The sequence below is a fragment of the Scyliorhinus torazame genome, chromosome 12, assembly GCF_047496885.1.
Source record: "Scyliorhinus torazame isolate Kashiwa2021f chromosome 12, sScyTor2.1, whole genome shotgun sequence".
Classification (NCBI taxonomy): domain Eukaryota; kingdom Metazoa; phylum Chordata; class Chondrichthyes; order Carcharhiniformes; family Scyliorhinidae; genus Scyliorhinus; species Scyliorhinus torazame.
In genome coordinates this window covers 169,401,007-169,417,479 of record NC_092718.1, presented here as the reverse complement: position 1 = coordinate 169,417,479, position 16,473 = coordinate 169,401,007, and the positions used below count along the sequence as shown (strand labels likewise).

The 16,473-nt window shown below is 43.1% G+C and overlaps 1 protein-coding gene across 20 annotated transcripts in view; it reads left to right on the top strand.

Moving 5' to 3' along the window:
• Window positions 1–16,473, top strand: part of LOC140386732 (uncharacterized) — a 387,270-nt gene that overhangs the window by 189,159 nt on the left and 181,638 nt on the right. For all 20 annotated transcript variants that reach the window (XM_072469351.1, XM_072469358.1, XM_072469363.1 and 17 more), the window contains one exon: window positions 4,192–4,236. In XM_072469351.1, the coding sequence (XP_072325452.1) occupies window positions 4,192–4,236 (45 nt within the window). The remainder of the gene's footprint in view (window positions 1–4,191; window positions 4,237–16,473) is intronic.

Genomic DNA, 16,473 nt, shown 5'->3' with positions numbered 1-16,473 from the left:
TTCCCAGCGAGCAGCCCTCAGGTATGCTTACGTCACTTGGTAATCTCAGCACATGCTGCAAATAGAATTATAGTAACTTCTCTGTAAACATGACAGGAGAGTGATTGATTGTGGTTGTGTTCTGCTCCACCAGAGTGCTCCACAAGAGTGCTCTTTCATCTGCTGCTAAAGCATAAGGAGTAAGAGAGGCAGCCTATGTACTCGTATGTATAATGAGTTCAACTGTCATCCATCACGGGCAGCACAGTGGCACAGTGGTTAGCGCTGCTGCCTCACAGCACCACGGACCCGGGTTCGATTCCAACCTTGGGTGACTGTCGGTGTGTTGTTCCCCATGTGTGTGTGTGTGTGTGGGAGGGTTTCCGTCAGTTGCTCCGGTGCCCTCCCACCGTCCAAAGATCTGCAGCTTAGGTCGACTGGCCATTGCCCCTTAGCGTACAGGAATGTGCAGGTTAGGTTACGGGGGATAAGGTGGGGTGGGCAGCAGAGTGGACCTAGGTAGGGCTCTTTCGGAGGGTCTTTGCAGACTCGATGGGCTGATTGGCCTCCTTCTGCATTATAGGGATTCTATGATTAAGACTGCTAATGGATCATTCGAACTGTTATCAAAATATATTCTAGAAGGTGAGGAAATAGTAGCATGTATATTTCACCTTACATCATAGCTCCTCAACCATAATCCTTGGAGCACTATTCCACTGAACACTTCCTTCTTCCATTATCCCACTCGCTGCAGCTATCTGAAGACATACAGTATGACTGACAACACTACAACTGGTAATATGTCACTGTATCTTACAGATTTTTATTCCAGGCATATTTTTTAATGATTTACACTTGTCCAATAGCCATGGTTTACAGTTCCTACTAATTCTTACTTCTCATGCATCTTGACATATATTAAATGCAATACTCTAACAAAGGCAATCATTTACAACAATCTTTGGTTCTCGTTTCCCAAATTATTGTAGCATTGTAGGGATTCTGTAAAAGATGTGCTGGATGCTGATACTTGTGACGACTTTTGCTTTGACCAACAGCAGCAGTTAACAAAACAATTCTACATCACTTATCATAGTTCTGAGAAATGGCAGAAAATAGATTTTTCTGTGACTTGAGACTTAAATAAATGTGGTTGCTAATCTTCACTGATAAAAGCCCCACAATGAAAGACTTGGGCCGTGATCTACCAGCCTTGTCGCGAGATTTAACCGCCTCGTTACGCTTGCGAGCTCCAATGAGATCTCATTGTGGTCTCAACGAGCATTGTGGACGGGATTCCTTATTTGCATATTCAAGTGTGCAGTCAGGCTTACTTGAATATGTCCCTGCCGGATCTACCCAGTATCCAGGACCTGACACTTGTGCCTCAAATGCCCCGAGCGAGCGTTGTTTAGCACTGGTCTCCACCAACGTAGACCAGGTGTACCGGCATTTGGGAGGGTCTCTCAGGCAATGGGGGCCCTTGGGTGGTCGGGCTCTGGGAAGGGTGGTACCCTTGCACCCCTGATGCCAGCCAGACACTGTGGCACTGCCAGCCGGAACCCTGGTGGTGTCACCCTGGCAGTGCCGCCCTAGCACTGCATCAGCATGGTTAAGTAGGGCAGCATGGTAGCATTGTGGATAGCACAATTGCTTCACAGCTCGAGGGTCCCAGGTTTGATTCCGGCTTGGGTCACTGTCTGTGTGGAGCCTGCACGTCCTTCCCGTGTGTGTGTGGGTTTCCTCCGGATGCTCCGGTTTCCTCCCACAGTCCATAGATGTGCAGGTTAGGGTGGATTGGCCATGATAAATTGCCCTCAGTGTCCAAAATTGCCCTTAGTGTTGGGTGGGGTTACTGGGTTATGGGTATAGGGTGGAGGTGTTGACCTTGGGTAGGGTGCTCTTTCCAACAGCCGGTGCAGACTCGATGGGCCGAATGGCCTCCTTCTGCACTGTAAATTCTATGATTACCCAGATTGCGACGTCTCGCGAGATCTGGTTCAGACCTCGTGTGGCGTAACAGCATCGGGAATGTCAGGGGCGGCCTCTCGCAGCCTGTAGATCGCGCCCAAGATTCCTTTTGCTTCTTCACTTAGATGTAAAGGAATCCATAACTCTATTTGAAAAAAAGCGGAGCATTCTCAGTTTCTTGGCCAACATTTATCCCTCAGCTAATACCAACAGAAACATATTAACTGCTATTTTTGTGGTCAATTGTGGAATTTTGCTGTGCAAAAACTGGCTGTTGAATTTTCCCACATAACAAAGCCTACATTTCAAAAGTAGCTCATTAGCTATGCAACACTTGGGAATACAATTTAGGATAAAAAATAGCCCTATATAAACACAAGTTCAATGTATTTTTTATTTGCAACACTCCACCCATCCCCAGCAGAGGCAAATTGCAGTAACCACATTGATGCACCAATAGGCCCATAGACCACATAGTTTGCCTGCAAATACATTCAAGCACCTTTTAGCACATTGATATTTGGACTTCAACAGAATCAATGAAGGTGTTTAATGCCATCCTTGCATGCTCTGGCCTACATGCGACTCTAGGCCCACAGCAATGTGGTTTACTCTTAACTGTGCTCTGAAGTGGCCGAGCAGCGAGAGTCCGTAACCTGGAATGCACTGTCTGAGAGTGTGGTGGAGGCAGATTCAAGTGAGGCTTTCAAAAGGGAATTGGATCGTTGTTTGAAAAGGAAAAACTTGCAGTGCTGAGGGCCAAAGGCATATGAATTGTTCCTTCAGAGGGCCAGCACAGTCATGACAAGCTGAATGGCCTCCTTCTGTGCTGTACCCATTCTATGACTGTTGTTTCCATTTTTGTCCTGCTAATGGAAGTACTGGAGGAGCTCTCCTAGAGACTATGGTGGGTACAGCTGTTTATTCTATGTTCAATGCTGGGTAACCAGCCATTCTTTTTTTAATAATCTTTATTGTCACAAAGTAGGCTTACATTAACACTGCAATGAAGTTACTGCGAAAAGCCCCGAATCACCACATTCCGGCTCCTGTTCGGGTACACAGAGGGAGAATTCAGAATCCAAATGACCTAACAGCACATCTTTCGGGACTTGTGGGAAGAAACTGGAGCACCCGGAGGGAACCCACGCAGACACGGGGAGAATGTGCAGACTCCACAGACAGTCACCCAAGCCAGGAATTGAACCTGGGACCCTGGAGCTGTGAAGCCACAGTGCTAACTACTGTGCTACCATTCTGACTTTGCTTCAATATTCTCACTATATGGCAGATGGAATTTAACCCTGAAAAGTGTGAGATGATACACTTTGGAAGGAGTAATGTGACAAGGAAGTATTCAATGAATGGCCTGACACTGGGAAATTCTGAAGAACAAAGGGACCTTGGTGTGTTTCTCCATAGATCTCTGAAGACGGGAGGGCAGATTAATATGATGATGAAAAAGGCATATGGGACACTTGCCTTTATCAATCGAGGCATAGATTACAAATGCAGGGAGGTCATGTTGGAGTTGTATAGAACTTTGGTGAGGCCACAGCTGGAGTAAGTGTGCAATTCTAGTTGCCACATTATAGGAATGATGTGATTGCACTGGAGGGGGTGCAGAGGTGATTCACCAGGATGTTGCCTGGGATGGAACATTTAAGCTATGAAGAGAGGTTGGATAGGCTTGAGCAGGGAAGACTGAGAGGCGACCTGATTGAGGTGTACAAGATTATGAGGGACATGGACAGGATGGATAGGGAGCAACTGTTCCCCATAGTAGAAGGGTCAGTTACAAGAGGGCACCTGAGGGGCAGGAGGTTTAGGGGGAATTTGAGAGAAAGCCTTTTTACCCAAGGGTGTTGACGGTCTGGAATGCACTGCCTGGGAGGGTGGTAGAGGCGGGTTGCCTATTATCCTTTAAAAAGTGCCTGGATGAGCACTTGGCACATCATAACATTCAAGGCTATGGGCCAAGTGCTGGCAAATGGGATTAGATAGGCAGGTCAGGTGTCTTACATGCATCCGTGCAGACTCGATGTGTTGAAGGCCCTCTTCTGCACTATATTATTCTGTGATTTACCACTTTTTCCCAGCTCACAAGTCCCATTGTTTTACCCAATTGTGCTGGTGATGAGTTAACTTGCAAATAGTATACAGCATCACTGTTCAATGGCATTTCTGTCTTTTAATAACGATATTTGTGATTGTAACTCTCATATGATGATGTTTCAGGTGGACAAGGAGCTATACCTGGAGCTCAGCCAGGGGTTATACCAGGTAAGTTATTTTCCAGATGTTAGTTCGAAAATTTGTAGAGTTTGTCAGTTTTACAGTATATCGTAAAAATGTTTTTGGAAAGTATGGACTGTAATGTACTACCCAGGGTGTTTTGAAAGTCTACAAGTACAAAAATACTTCAGGACAAAATTAGATTGTGTGGATGACAAAGTTCATTACTCCCTCATTAAGCATCTTTCACAAACTACAGGGGAAGAATCTAATTTGATTATTTCCAGGGAAACCACATGCTTAACTGCAAATAAAATGTTGTCATGACATTATGCAATTCTCCAGCTGTTTGCTGGCAGCAGATGTCTCTGGTCTCATCAGCAGCGCACCACCACCGGCGTGTTTCCCGCTTCATTGACAGAATCCCGCCACCAACGAATAGCGCACTGCTTCCTGCTGCCGAGAAACATGCAGCTGGGAAGACGGAGTATCCCGCCCTGCATGTCCAAGAAAAGCTTAGCATCTGCACCATTGCAGCAGTTTGTTACTTTTATGCTTTCCATTCTTTGTATTGGATTGATCATAGAATCCCTACAGTGCAGAAGGAGGCCATTCGGCCCATCGAGTCTGCACCTACTGTTTGAAAGAGCACCCTACTTGCCCCCCCCCCCCCCCCAACCTATCCCCATAACTCAGTAACCCCACGTAACCTTTTGGAAACTAAGGGGCAATTTTGGCATGGCCAATCCACCTAACCCACACATCTTTGGACTGTGGGAGGAAACCGGAGCACCTGGAGCAAACCCTCGCAGGCACTGGGAGAAGGTGCAAACTCCACACAGTCACCCAAGGCCAGAAATGAACCCTGGCACTGTAAGGCAACAGTGCTGGCATCATTCCAGAATCTAGAGAATTTTGGAAGATCACAACCAATGCATCCACTATCTGTGCAGCCACTTCTTTTAAGAACTTTGGATCGAGGCCATGAAGTCCAGCGGACATGTCAGCCTTAAGCTCCATTGATATTCCCATTACATTTTCTCTAGCGAAAGTGATTGTTCCTCTCTCTTTCCCTCTCTCCGTTTTCTATTTTTTTGGGGATGCTTTCTATTTCTTCTAATGCAAAGTCAAATACAAAATACTCGTTCAGAACATCTGCCATTTCTTCACTTGTTGTTATTAATTCCCATCTCACCCTCGAAGGGGCCAATGCTCACTTTCACCACTCTTTTCATTTTCATATATTCATACAAGCTTTTATTGTCAGTTTTTATATTTCTTGCTTAACAATACTACTAAATATAATAAATTTCCCCAATACCAATTTAAACTACCATAGAGAGAAAAAAAAACTTAAAATTCACCAGCCACTGACCTACCTGCGTTCCTAATTAATGCTGCCAAGTTTCAACTCTTAGGTTCCATTGCTGGTCTCCAGCTCTTTCCCTCAGACCACATTTTGTAAAAGGTCAGAAAACATCCATCCGTTCCTGTACTGAATTCCCTCACTTACCAAATTCCCAAGCTCACACTTTGTTTCAAGCCACACTTTCATGCGCTTAGCCTATATTTATACCATCTATATTTCTGCTAGCTGAAATTCTGAATATTCAGGCACTGTTGGCTAGAGAAACCATTTCTAATTAACTAAATATACCCGTCTCTCCAGCAGTGACCTGACGTATCCCTGACTAAAACAGAAAGAAACTTAACTCTAACCGTAAATTGTAATTAAGTATTAAGTGCAAACTTGAGTAGGTTTTAGAAAGCGATTAACCTTTAGCATTAACACTTAAAATTTGCTCAGTTACAAAATTCCCCAAGCTCACACTCTGGGCATTTCTCAACAGGGTGAGGGAGGTTGGACAGAAACTGCTTACTCCCGCCCTCGCCATTGCGTGCCAATAAAGTATCAGATGGCCAAGCTGTGGCTAACTGGCAGGAAGGCCACCAATTATAGTTGCAAAGGAAGCTTGCTTCCCAACCACAAACACTTTGCCTTGCTTCTTCCAATCTTGTAGTTGTAAGCAGAGCCAATGTTTCTCTGGCCTGTTTTGTTTTTGGACATCACAGTGTAGTCAGCTCTTGTGACTTTGAGCAACTATAAAATATATCGCCTTGATTTACTGTTGCAGCTCATTCACAAAGGAATATGAATTATGCCCTGCTGTGAATACATAACTTAAATGATAAAGAGGGAGAAATTGGAGTATGGGAGAAAATTAGTAAACTATCTTTTGGTGTGATGTTAATTTTGTGTTAATACTAAAATTTTATTTATAAAATACCCAATCCCTATTTTTTATTTTGTGCAATCACTCCTGGAGCAAGATATTCTTTCCGCACAAACTTACAAACTAAATTAAAATGCTGCGGTTTCAGTCCAGCATCTGGGTCTGGTCTGGGATTGTAATGGACCTTTTTATGGTCAAGCTACTACAGTATCAAATTGAAAGAAAGGGCATACAATGTTGCAAACACTAAAATTAGGCATAAGAACTTAACACTCACCAACCACTTACCCACCTGCCCACCTAATTAATGCTTCAAAGTTTCACCTCGCAGACTGCAGTGCTGGTGTCCGCAGGATCAGAAACACATCCCCTTGTTTACTGCACCAAATTCCCTCACTTACCAAATTCCCAAACTAACACACTGCCTCAAGCCACACTTTCATGCACTTAGCATGACCACCTATATTTATCCTAGCTGAAATTCTATAGAACATGGTTAGGCACTGTTGGCTAGAGGAAACACTTCTAAATTGCTACCTAATTAACTAATTATACCTGTCTCTCCAGCAGTGAGTTTGCTTATCCCCTACTAAAACTGAAAGAAGCTCAACTTTAACAGTAAATTGTAATTAAATATAAAATGCGAACTTGAGTAGATTTTAGAAAGTGATTAACCTTTAACATTAACACTTCAAGTTTGCACACTTTCAAAATTCCCAAGCTCAAATTCTGGACATTTCTCAGCAGTTACCCTGAAGAGTCTGCTCAATCACATCCTCGCATCTTTGTGCCAATAATGTGTCAGATGGCCAGTCTGTAGCAATCTGGCAGGAAGAAGATCAATTATAGTTGCAAAGGAAGCTTGCTTCCCAACCACAAACTCTTTGCCTTGCTTCCTTCCAATCTTGCAGCTATTATCAGGGCTAGTATTTCTCATGCCTATTTATAGACATCACAATGTAGTCAGCTTGACATTGATTTACTATGAAATATAATATGGCCATGGTTTTCTTGTTGCAGCTCATTAACAAAATAAGATGAATCATGCCTTGGATGTGAATACATAACTTGTGGGTTGTGAGAAACCATGGGGCAAAGCAAGGCACAGGGCCCAAATGACACCATAAGACAGATCATTATGGCGCAGTGGGGTAATGCTGTGATCACATCGAGAATTGAAACGGCCTCCTACTCTCTGAGCAGTCTTGATTATTCAATGAAGAAGCAATTAATATTCCAAGTAATTAAAAAGCATATAGGCATTGCCACCTTCGCCAGCAGGGTCTGTTGGTATAATCAACGATGGTTCCAGTGCTAGGCTTTACTACAGCCTTTGTGACACTTGATTATAGCTGGAGTAAAAGACTACCAAATATTTTTATGTACAATGCTCGAAAAATGCAATGGGCCAAGGGAAAATGGTGAACCATTGTGCTGCTGAGAAGCGTAATAGGTTGTTAATTAACAAATACAAAATGGCGACATGGTGGCATAGCGGACCCGGGTTCGATCCTGGTCCCGGGTCACTGTCTGTGTGGAGTTTGCACATTCTCCCCGTAGGTCTCAGCCCACAACACAAAGATGTGAAGGGAAGGTGAATTGGACACACTAAATTGCTGCTTCATTGGATAAAAAAAGAACTGGGTACTCTAAATTTATTAAAAATAAAAAACAATTACAAAATGATTGGCAGGCTGCTAATTTTGGCGTTAACCCATCTTCCATGTTGTTGGAAACTGGCATGGATGGGTTATCAACCCAATGTCATTGTGCCAAATTCCTTGTCAGCCAGGGAAGGTTGGAGACCAGGGGCGGGATTCTCCCCTACCCGGCAGGGCGGGGGGTCCCGGCGTGATGGAGTGGTGGGAACCACTCCGACGTCGGGCAACCCCAAAGGTGCGGAAGTCTCCGCACATTTAGGGGCCAAACCCTCACCTTGAGGGGCAAGGCCCGCGCCGGAGCGGTTTCGGCTCCACCGGCTGGCGGGAAAGGCATTTGGCGCCACAGCCAGATGGGGCTAAAAGGTCTTCACCGGGCGACGCAGGTCCGCGCATGCGCGGGAGCATCAGCGACTGCTGACGTCATCCCCGCGCATGCGCAGGGGAGGGGGGTCTCTTCCGTCTCCGCCATAGTGAAGACCATGGCGAAGGCGGAAGAAAAAGAGTGCCCCACGGCACAGGCCCGCCTGCGGATCGGTGGGCCCCGATCACGGGACAGGCCACCGTGGGGGCATCCTCCGGGGCCAGATTGCCCCGCGCCCCCCCCCCCCGCCCCCCAGGACCCCGGAACCTGCCCGCGCCGCCTTGTCCTGCCGTTCAAAAGGTGGTTTAATCCACGCTGGCGGGACAGGCATTCCAGCAACGGGACTTCGGCCCATCGTGGGCCGGAGAATCGGCGGGGCCTGCCCACCGGCGCGGTGCGATTCCCGCCCCCGCCGACCGGCACGGCGCGATTCCTGCCCCCGCCGAATCTCTGGTGGCAGAGACTTCGGGACACGGCGGGGGCGGGATTCACGCCAGCCCCTGGGGATTCTCCGACCCAGCGGGGGGTCGGTGAATCCCACCCCTGATCTGAAAACGTTAAATGCAGCTCTCTTCCTCACGCTGCAGTCAGCGTCAAGCTGCTACCTTCGTGCTTGCTTACTCTGGATTTATAGCAGTTGACTCTCCGGAGAGCTGAGTCGGGCACTGCCATGACAAAGGCAGAACTGAACTCACCCCCCCAAAAAAAAACTGGGTTCTCCAAAGAAGAAGGTATTGGGCTACCAGCTCTAAGTTCTCCTCAGATGGCAGCACTTAGCAAAAAGTGAAAAATCATCAAAGTTCTCTTGGTAACTCGCAATGGTAGCCCAGCTTCAGCGTAAATTTAAATAAAAAATTTAAATTGCGCTCTTTCAAGAAGGAAATTAAAAAGCTACAAAAGCCAAACCTGCTTGTAAAATAATTTATTAAGAACATCATATTTTAGCACCATTGTGCACGCTTTCCTTCCTGGCATCATAGTCTTCAGCTCTTGTGTAACTGATAGATTCTTCAGTGCTGAACAATCAGGGTTCTCACTCAATTCCACCCGAATAGTCCAAAGTCTGAATGTACCCATATCTAACATGGCCATATCTTCCCAGGTGTACAGATTTTCCTTCTGAATTTCAGAAATGTTGATCTACTGAATCTTTGTAAGCATTTGCTTGTGCTTCTTTATTGATCTCACACCCATGGTCTATGGATATCCATTAGCAACATTTCCTGTAGTCCAGAATAAATAATTGACAATAGACTGATTCGGACTTTGGCGCAATGGGCAGTTGTTGATTCAGCAGAAGTGTATAGTTGCAATCTTGCTGTGATAAATCCACAACCAAGGAAATGAATGATTCCCCGCCCCATTTAATTGGGAGTACAAATTATTGGACTTTTGATATTAGTGTGTCTTTTCACAAGATCAGCCCCAATGCAAGTTGTTGCCATTTTTCATTAACCTGCTTCCTTTTATTCTTTTGAGGGTCAGCATGTTTTATCATTGTTATGGGCCAGGGTTTAGAGAATTCCAAAGTAAAACAAGGCGATCACCTGATCCACGACTTTTATTAGATTGTGGTATGGGGAGCACACGGCCCACTCTACAGGTGTGGTGCAGCAGAAATCTAAAAGTGTTTTTTAAAGCAAAACAATGTTTATTCTATGAACTTAACCTTTTTAAAACATAGTGAACATCTTAGCAACCATCAATTCAAATACAACTCCCAAAGAATACAACACTCTCAGTAATCCTTAAACTTTCCTTTTAACATCCATAAGACAAAAAACCCTTTTTACAGAAGCACATCAGATTTAAATTCTCTACTGAGAGCAGTTATCACTCTGAATTCACCAAATGATCTAGAAATAGTCCGCAGATGGCAGAGAGATCAAAATTACACCTTCTTTGGCTGGCTGCAACTCCAACACTAAAACAAAACTAAAAAAACAGACACACCCAAGCTTTTCCTCAAAGCGAAACTAAAAAGCAGAGCCAGAGCTGAGCTCCACCCACACTCTGACATCACTGCAGCCACTTGAGCTGACAAACAATTCTTAAAGTGACATCCACTACAGATATTTTATAAACACCCATTTCTTAAAGATACTCCCACATGACACCTCCCCCAAGGAAAAAAATAAACCATCAACTTCAAGATGGTTTCATTATTCACCTTTTCACTTTCCTTTAAGAAATATGCACAATGAATATATGTTTCTTTTTAAGAAAATAATACATGCAAACATTTAATAATAACATAGTCCATTTTTGTTCTTCTTCCTCCAACTGGAATCCTTCTCGATTGACAGTCTCTTTGGACAAGAAGGTCTCTGCACGATCCATCCATTTCTCTATGCCTCAGCATTTCTTTTTAAAGTCAGATCCTTTAGTTCAGTCTGATCACAGAGTCCCTTGTAATTCTCCAACACAGGAGCATTGGTTACCACAGCTTTCAGGCAGTCCAATGCCTGTTGAAACACCGCTGTCCACTAAAATTTTCAACGTTTCTTCAGCAAGTCCATCAGTGGAGCAACCACACTGCAACATTTTGACACAAATGTTCGATCAAATCTACTCGTGCCAAGAAATCGCATTGTTTCCCTTCCCCTCATCCTCAATAACTTTTGTTTTCACTTCCCATGTGATCATTCGACCCTGTCCGATTGTATGGCCAAGGAAAGTGACTTCGGCTTTTCCAAATTCACTTTTGGCTAGGTTTACCACCAAATCCGCTTCCTGAAGTCGATCGAATAACTCCATCAGCTGCTTTAAATGTTCTTTCCATGTCTGGCTGAAAATTACCAGATCGTCGATGTATACCGCACAATTGGGTAATCCTGAAACAACTTTGTTAGTTAACCGTTGAAATGTGGCTGGGGCATTTTTCATGCCAAATGGCATAACTTTGAATTGATATATACCATCTGGAGTCACAAAAGCTGAAATCTCCTTTGCCCTTTCGGTTAAAGGTACCTGCCAGTAACCTTTAAGTAAATCCAATTTAGAAATAAAAGCGGATTGTCCCACCTTCTCAATGCAATCCTCCAAGCGCGGAATAGGATAAGGGTCCTTCTTGTAACTGAATTAACCTTTCTATAGTCCACACACAACCGTTGGGGACTGTCCGGTTTTGGTACCATCACTATGGGTGAGCTCCATTGGCTGCAACCCACTTCAATTATGCCATTTTTAAGCATACTCTTTGTTAATCTGTGCCAATTTTAAAGGGTTAAGTCTATATGGATGTTGTTTAATTGAAACGGCATTTCCCACATCTACATCATGTATAGCCATTTTAGTACTTCCCAATTTATCTCCACAAACTTGCCCATGTGATATCAATAACTGTTTCAGGTCAGTCCATTTTTCCTCTGGAAGGCAGCTTAACAATTTATCCCAATTTTTAAGAACATCCTCGTTTTCCAATTTAATTTGAGCTATGTCAAATTCACAGTCATCTGGATTTGGTTCATCACTTTGAGTTAGAATCATTAAAACCTCCTCCTTTTGATCTCCTTCCCTTTCAAAGTACCTTTTAAGCATATTCACATGACACACGCGGTGCATTTTCCTTCTATCCAGCATTCTTACCACATAATTCACCTCACTTAATTTCCTTTCAATCGGATCAAAACCTTGCTTTTAAAGGTTCACCTACCACTGGTGACAATACTAAAACTTTATCTCCACAGGCAAAACTACGAACTTTTGGATTTCTTGTCCGCTACCCATTTCATCACATGTTGTGCACCTTTTAAATGCTGTCTAGCCAATTCACCTGCTCTAATTAATCGTTCCTTAAAATTTGACACTTAATTCAATAATGTAAGTTCCGACTGCTCACGCACCAATTTTTCCTTCATCAATTTAAATGGTCCTCTTACCTTATGACCAAAAATTAGTTCAAAAGGACTGGATTTGGTTGACTCATTAGGTGCATCCCTAATTGCAAACAGTACAAATGGAATTCCTTTATCCCAATCCTCTGGATAATCTTGACTGTAATAAACTAGGTCATGTAAAGTCACAGTGTTGGTGGTGGAAGAAAAGCATTGGGAAGGCTGATGTGGTAAAACAGGATAAGATAGTGGGGTTTGTTAAAGTGGTAAAGGAAAGCCCAAGGGAAGCGAAGGAGGTGCAAACGATTGTACAGCCTGATCAAGAGGTGATTGAGAAGAAGGTGCCAGATCTCTTTAAAGAATTTACTTGTGTGGGTAAAGTTTACTCATGTGTATCAGGAAGAGCAGGTAAAGCAGTCACAATTTTAAGAGATATGGGAGCTAGTCAATCTTTAATGGTAAGAGATGAGGAGTTATGTAGTTTGGGAAGAATATTGCCAGAAAAGGTGGTAATATGTGGAATTCAGGGTGAGAAGAGTAGTGTCCCATTACATAAGGGAAGGTTGGAAAGTCCAGTGAAGAGTGGTGAAGTGGTAGTAGGAGTAATAGCGAAACTATCTTGTCCAGGAATACAGTTTATCTTGGGTAATGATGTAGCTGGATCGCAGGTGGGAGTGATGCCTACAGTAGTTGATAAGCCAGTGGAAAATCAGACAACTGAAGTGTTGAAGGACGAATATCCTGGAATTTTTCCGGATTGTGTAGTAACAAGGGCGCAAAGTCACAGGTTAAGACAAGAGGAGAAATCAGAGAGTGAAGATAAAGGTGAAGTGCCATTATCAGAATTTATTTTTAAAATGCCTTCTGAAATGGCCTTGCAAGCCACTCAGTTCAAGGGCAATTAGGGATGGGCAATAAATGCTGGCCCAACCAGGGACACCCACATCTTGTAAATTAATTTTTTAAACTCCATAATACCCATACATGCTACGTTGCCTGTTCCCCTCAGAAACTAAAGAACAACACAAATGGAAAATATAAACAAAAACAGAACATGTTTTAAATACTCTGTAGGTCTTTGGAACATAAAGTTGCATGAATGCCTCAGTTATTTTCTCCTTGAAGCTTAGTTTGAGGCAGCTTTATCTTGGATTTAACTGTGGTGGACCATATATAGCAGTGACTGATGGTCCCATTGAATACAAAATATGTGTTTTAATGGTCCAGACATATTGCTGTAAAAAGAGACATACTGTCTTAAGCTTTTTGTACTCCACTCATCAGGATAGATCACACGATTACTCACGGTAAAAGGAACAACATTTTATACTGCATGAGAAGAGAGAAGAGAGTGCTGATTGGTTGGTAGAGGCATGACTATGGTGAATGCAGCAGGGAACAGTTAACTGCCAAGCTGTTGTTCAAGTACAAACCAGGCAGGTCAGATTGACTCCGACTGGCCAAGATATTGCCATGGGGAATGAACTAGGGAATGGCTGACCCGGAAGGTTTTGTTAAGTTGAAAAAAGGTGCAATCCGTGGACATGCCCCTTCTGTCAGCAAAGGACAAGGCATTGCACGTGGTTACAAACGCGTCCAGCAAGCTTAAATGGCCCATGCTATGAGCCCAACTAATAATCTTAAAATGGTTTTCAAATGTAACACCATTAAGATTGTTTAGCAAGGGGTAGCACATGGCACAGTGTTTAGCATTGCTTCCTATGGTGCTGAGGACTCGGGTTCGAATCCCGGCCCTGGGTCACTGTGTAGAGTTTGCACATTCTCCCCATGTCTGCGTGGGTTTCAACCCCACAATCCAATGAAATGCAGGTTAGGTGGATTGGCCATGCTAAATTGGCCCTTAATTGGAAAAAAAAATAATTGGGTACCCTAAATTTATAAAAAGAAAAGAAAAAAAGATTGTTCAGCAAGTGTTGTCCAATCACGGGATCTCATCTAATGTTGGCCACAGGTTTGAGTTTTTCAAAGGCGGGTTGGTTGAGTGCAGTTAGTATTTTTGCCTGCTGCAAGCAGCAAAAGGTACTTACTGTTTTTTACGATCCGCCAGTCATTGGGACATACGCCCTACATACCTGGCATCACACTGACACTAAAAGTCATATACTATGTCACCCCCTTTCAGGCTTGACAGCAAAATTGGAGGGTTTGTATTTGATCATAGCTTGCCAGTTAACTATTCCCTCCCCTGCTGTAATTCCCATGGCAACTCATCAACCATAAGAACATTAAATAGAAGTAGGAATAAACGTTATAGCCCATCGAGTCTGCTCCAACATTCAATATGATCATGGTTGATCTTGGGCTTCAACTCAATTTTTCTGCCCACTCCTTAATTCCCTGTGAGACAAAAGATTTGTCTATCACCAGCCTTGAATATATTCAACGATGGAGCATCCACAACTCTCTGGGATAGAGAATTCAAAAGATCCACAACCCTTTGAGTGAAGCAATTTCCCCTCATCGCAGTTCTAAATGATTGCCCTTTTATGCTGACACTGTAGCCCTCTGCTTTAGATACCTCACCGACAGAAACAATCTCTTGGCGTCTACCTTATTAAACCTCTTTCAGAATTTTGTAAGTTACAATGAGATCACCTCTCATTCTCCTAAGCTCCAGAGTGTGTAAGCCCAATTTAATTAGCCTCCCATTATAGGGCAAGCCCTTCATTCCAGGGACCAATGTAGTAACCCTTAACTGCACTGTCTCCAATGTGTATACTTGCTTAAATATGGCAATATTTAATTCAGAAGTCCAAAATTTCACACAGTATTCCAGATGTGGCCTCAACAAACCCTGTTTAATTGTAGCAAGACTTCTGTATTCCTATACTCCATTCCCCTTCCAATAAAGGCCAACGTGGCATTTGCCTTCATAATTGCTTGCTGCAAACACATGCAAACTTTTTATACTCCTTGTACAAGAACAACCAACTCTCTTTGAACATCGCTTACAAGTTTCACACATTTTAAAACATATTCTCCTTCTCTATTCTTCCAACCAAAGTGAATAACTTCACACTTCCTTACATTTTACTCCATCTGCCATCTTCTTGCCTACCGGCTTAACCTGTCTATATATCTTTGCAGCTTCTCTGTGTTCACCCCGCAGTTTACCTTCCCAATTAACTTGGTATAATCAACAAACTTTGATACAATTGTCCCTTCATCTAAATCTTTAAGATAGATTAGAAATTGCTGAGACCCAAGCATTCATTCTTGTGACACTCCACTATTCACTGCTGCCAACTTGAAAAGTCCCTGCATGTGCCCACTCTTTGCTGTCTATCCATTAAACAATTCTCTACCCATGCTAAACTACTACCTCCAACTCCATGAGCCCTCATTTTGTGTATTAACCTTTTGTGTGGCACCTTGTCAAAATGCCTTTTGGAAATGCAAGTATACCACATCTATTAGTTCCCCTTTATCTACCTGACTAGTTACATCCCAAAAACCTCTAATAAATTTGACAAACAGGATTTCCTGTTGGTAAAACCATGTTAACTTGTTCTAATCATAGTATAATTTTCTAAGCGCATTGTTAAAACTTCCTTAATAATAGATCCCCTCATTTCCCCCAAAACTGATGTTAAGCTAACTGGCCTGGAGTTTACTTTCTCCCTACTTTCTTGAAAAGTTGTGTTACATTTGCCAATTTCCAATCTAATGGGAAAGTTCCTGAATCTAAGGAATTTTGGAAAATCATAACCAGCACACCCACTACCTCTGATATCTGGATACTGATATCTCCTTTCTTATGCTATTAATGCAGGTGCTCTAGAAGGTATAGCAAGTACAGTCATTTGCTCTTGATTTACTTGATCTGCAAATTATGATAGTAATCAATAATCACCATTTCAACAACATGATGTTATTTCTTTAGTGAAATTGATAATTATACCTCTCCTGGAACATGTATAAGGCCTGGAAATATACCGGGATTGATTGGTCTCTGAACAGAGAATTTATAGAGTTGTTGAGAATGCACAGCACACTATGTCCATTGGTTTCCTTGTATGCTTTAATTTTAAGGCCCTGAAACTGTACTCTGGAGAAGACAAATAGCCAAATATAATTTGGGTAGGGAAGCGATTAAATTTGGCGAGGAGCATGATTATGTCAGTAGTTTCACCATTAACCACAAATTAGGGCCAATAGATTTGAAGGAGACC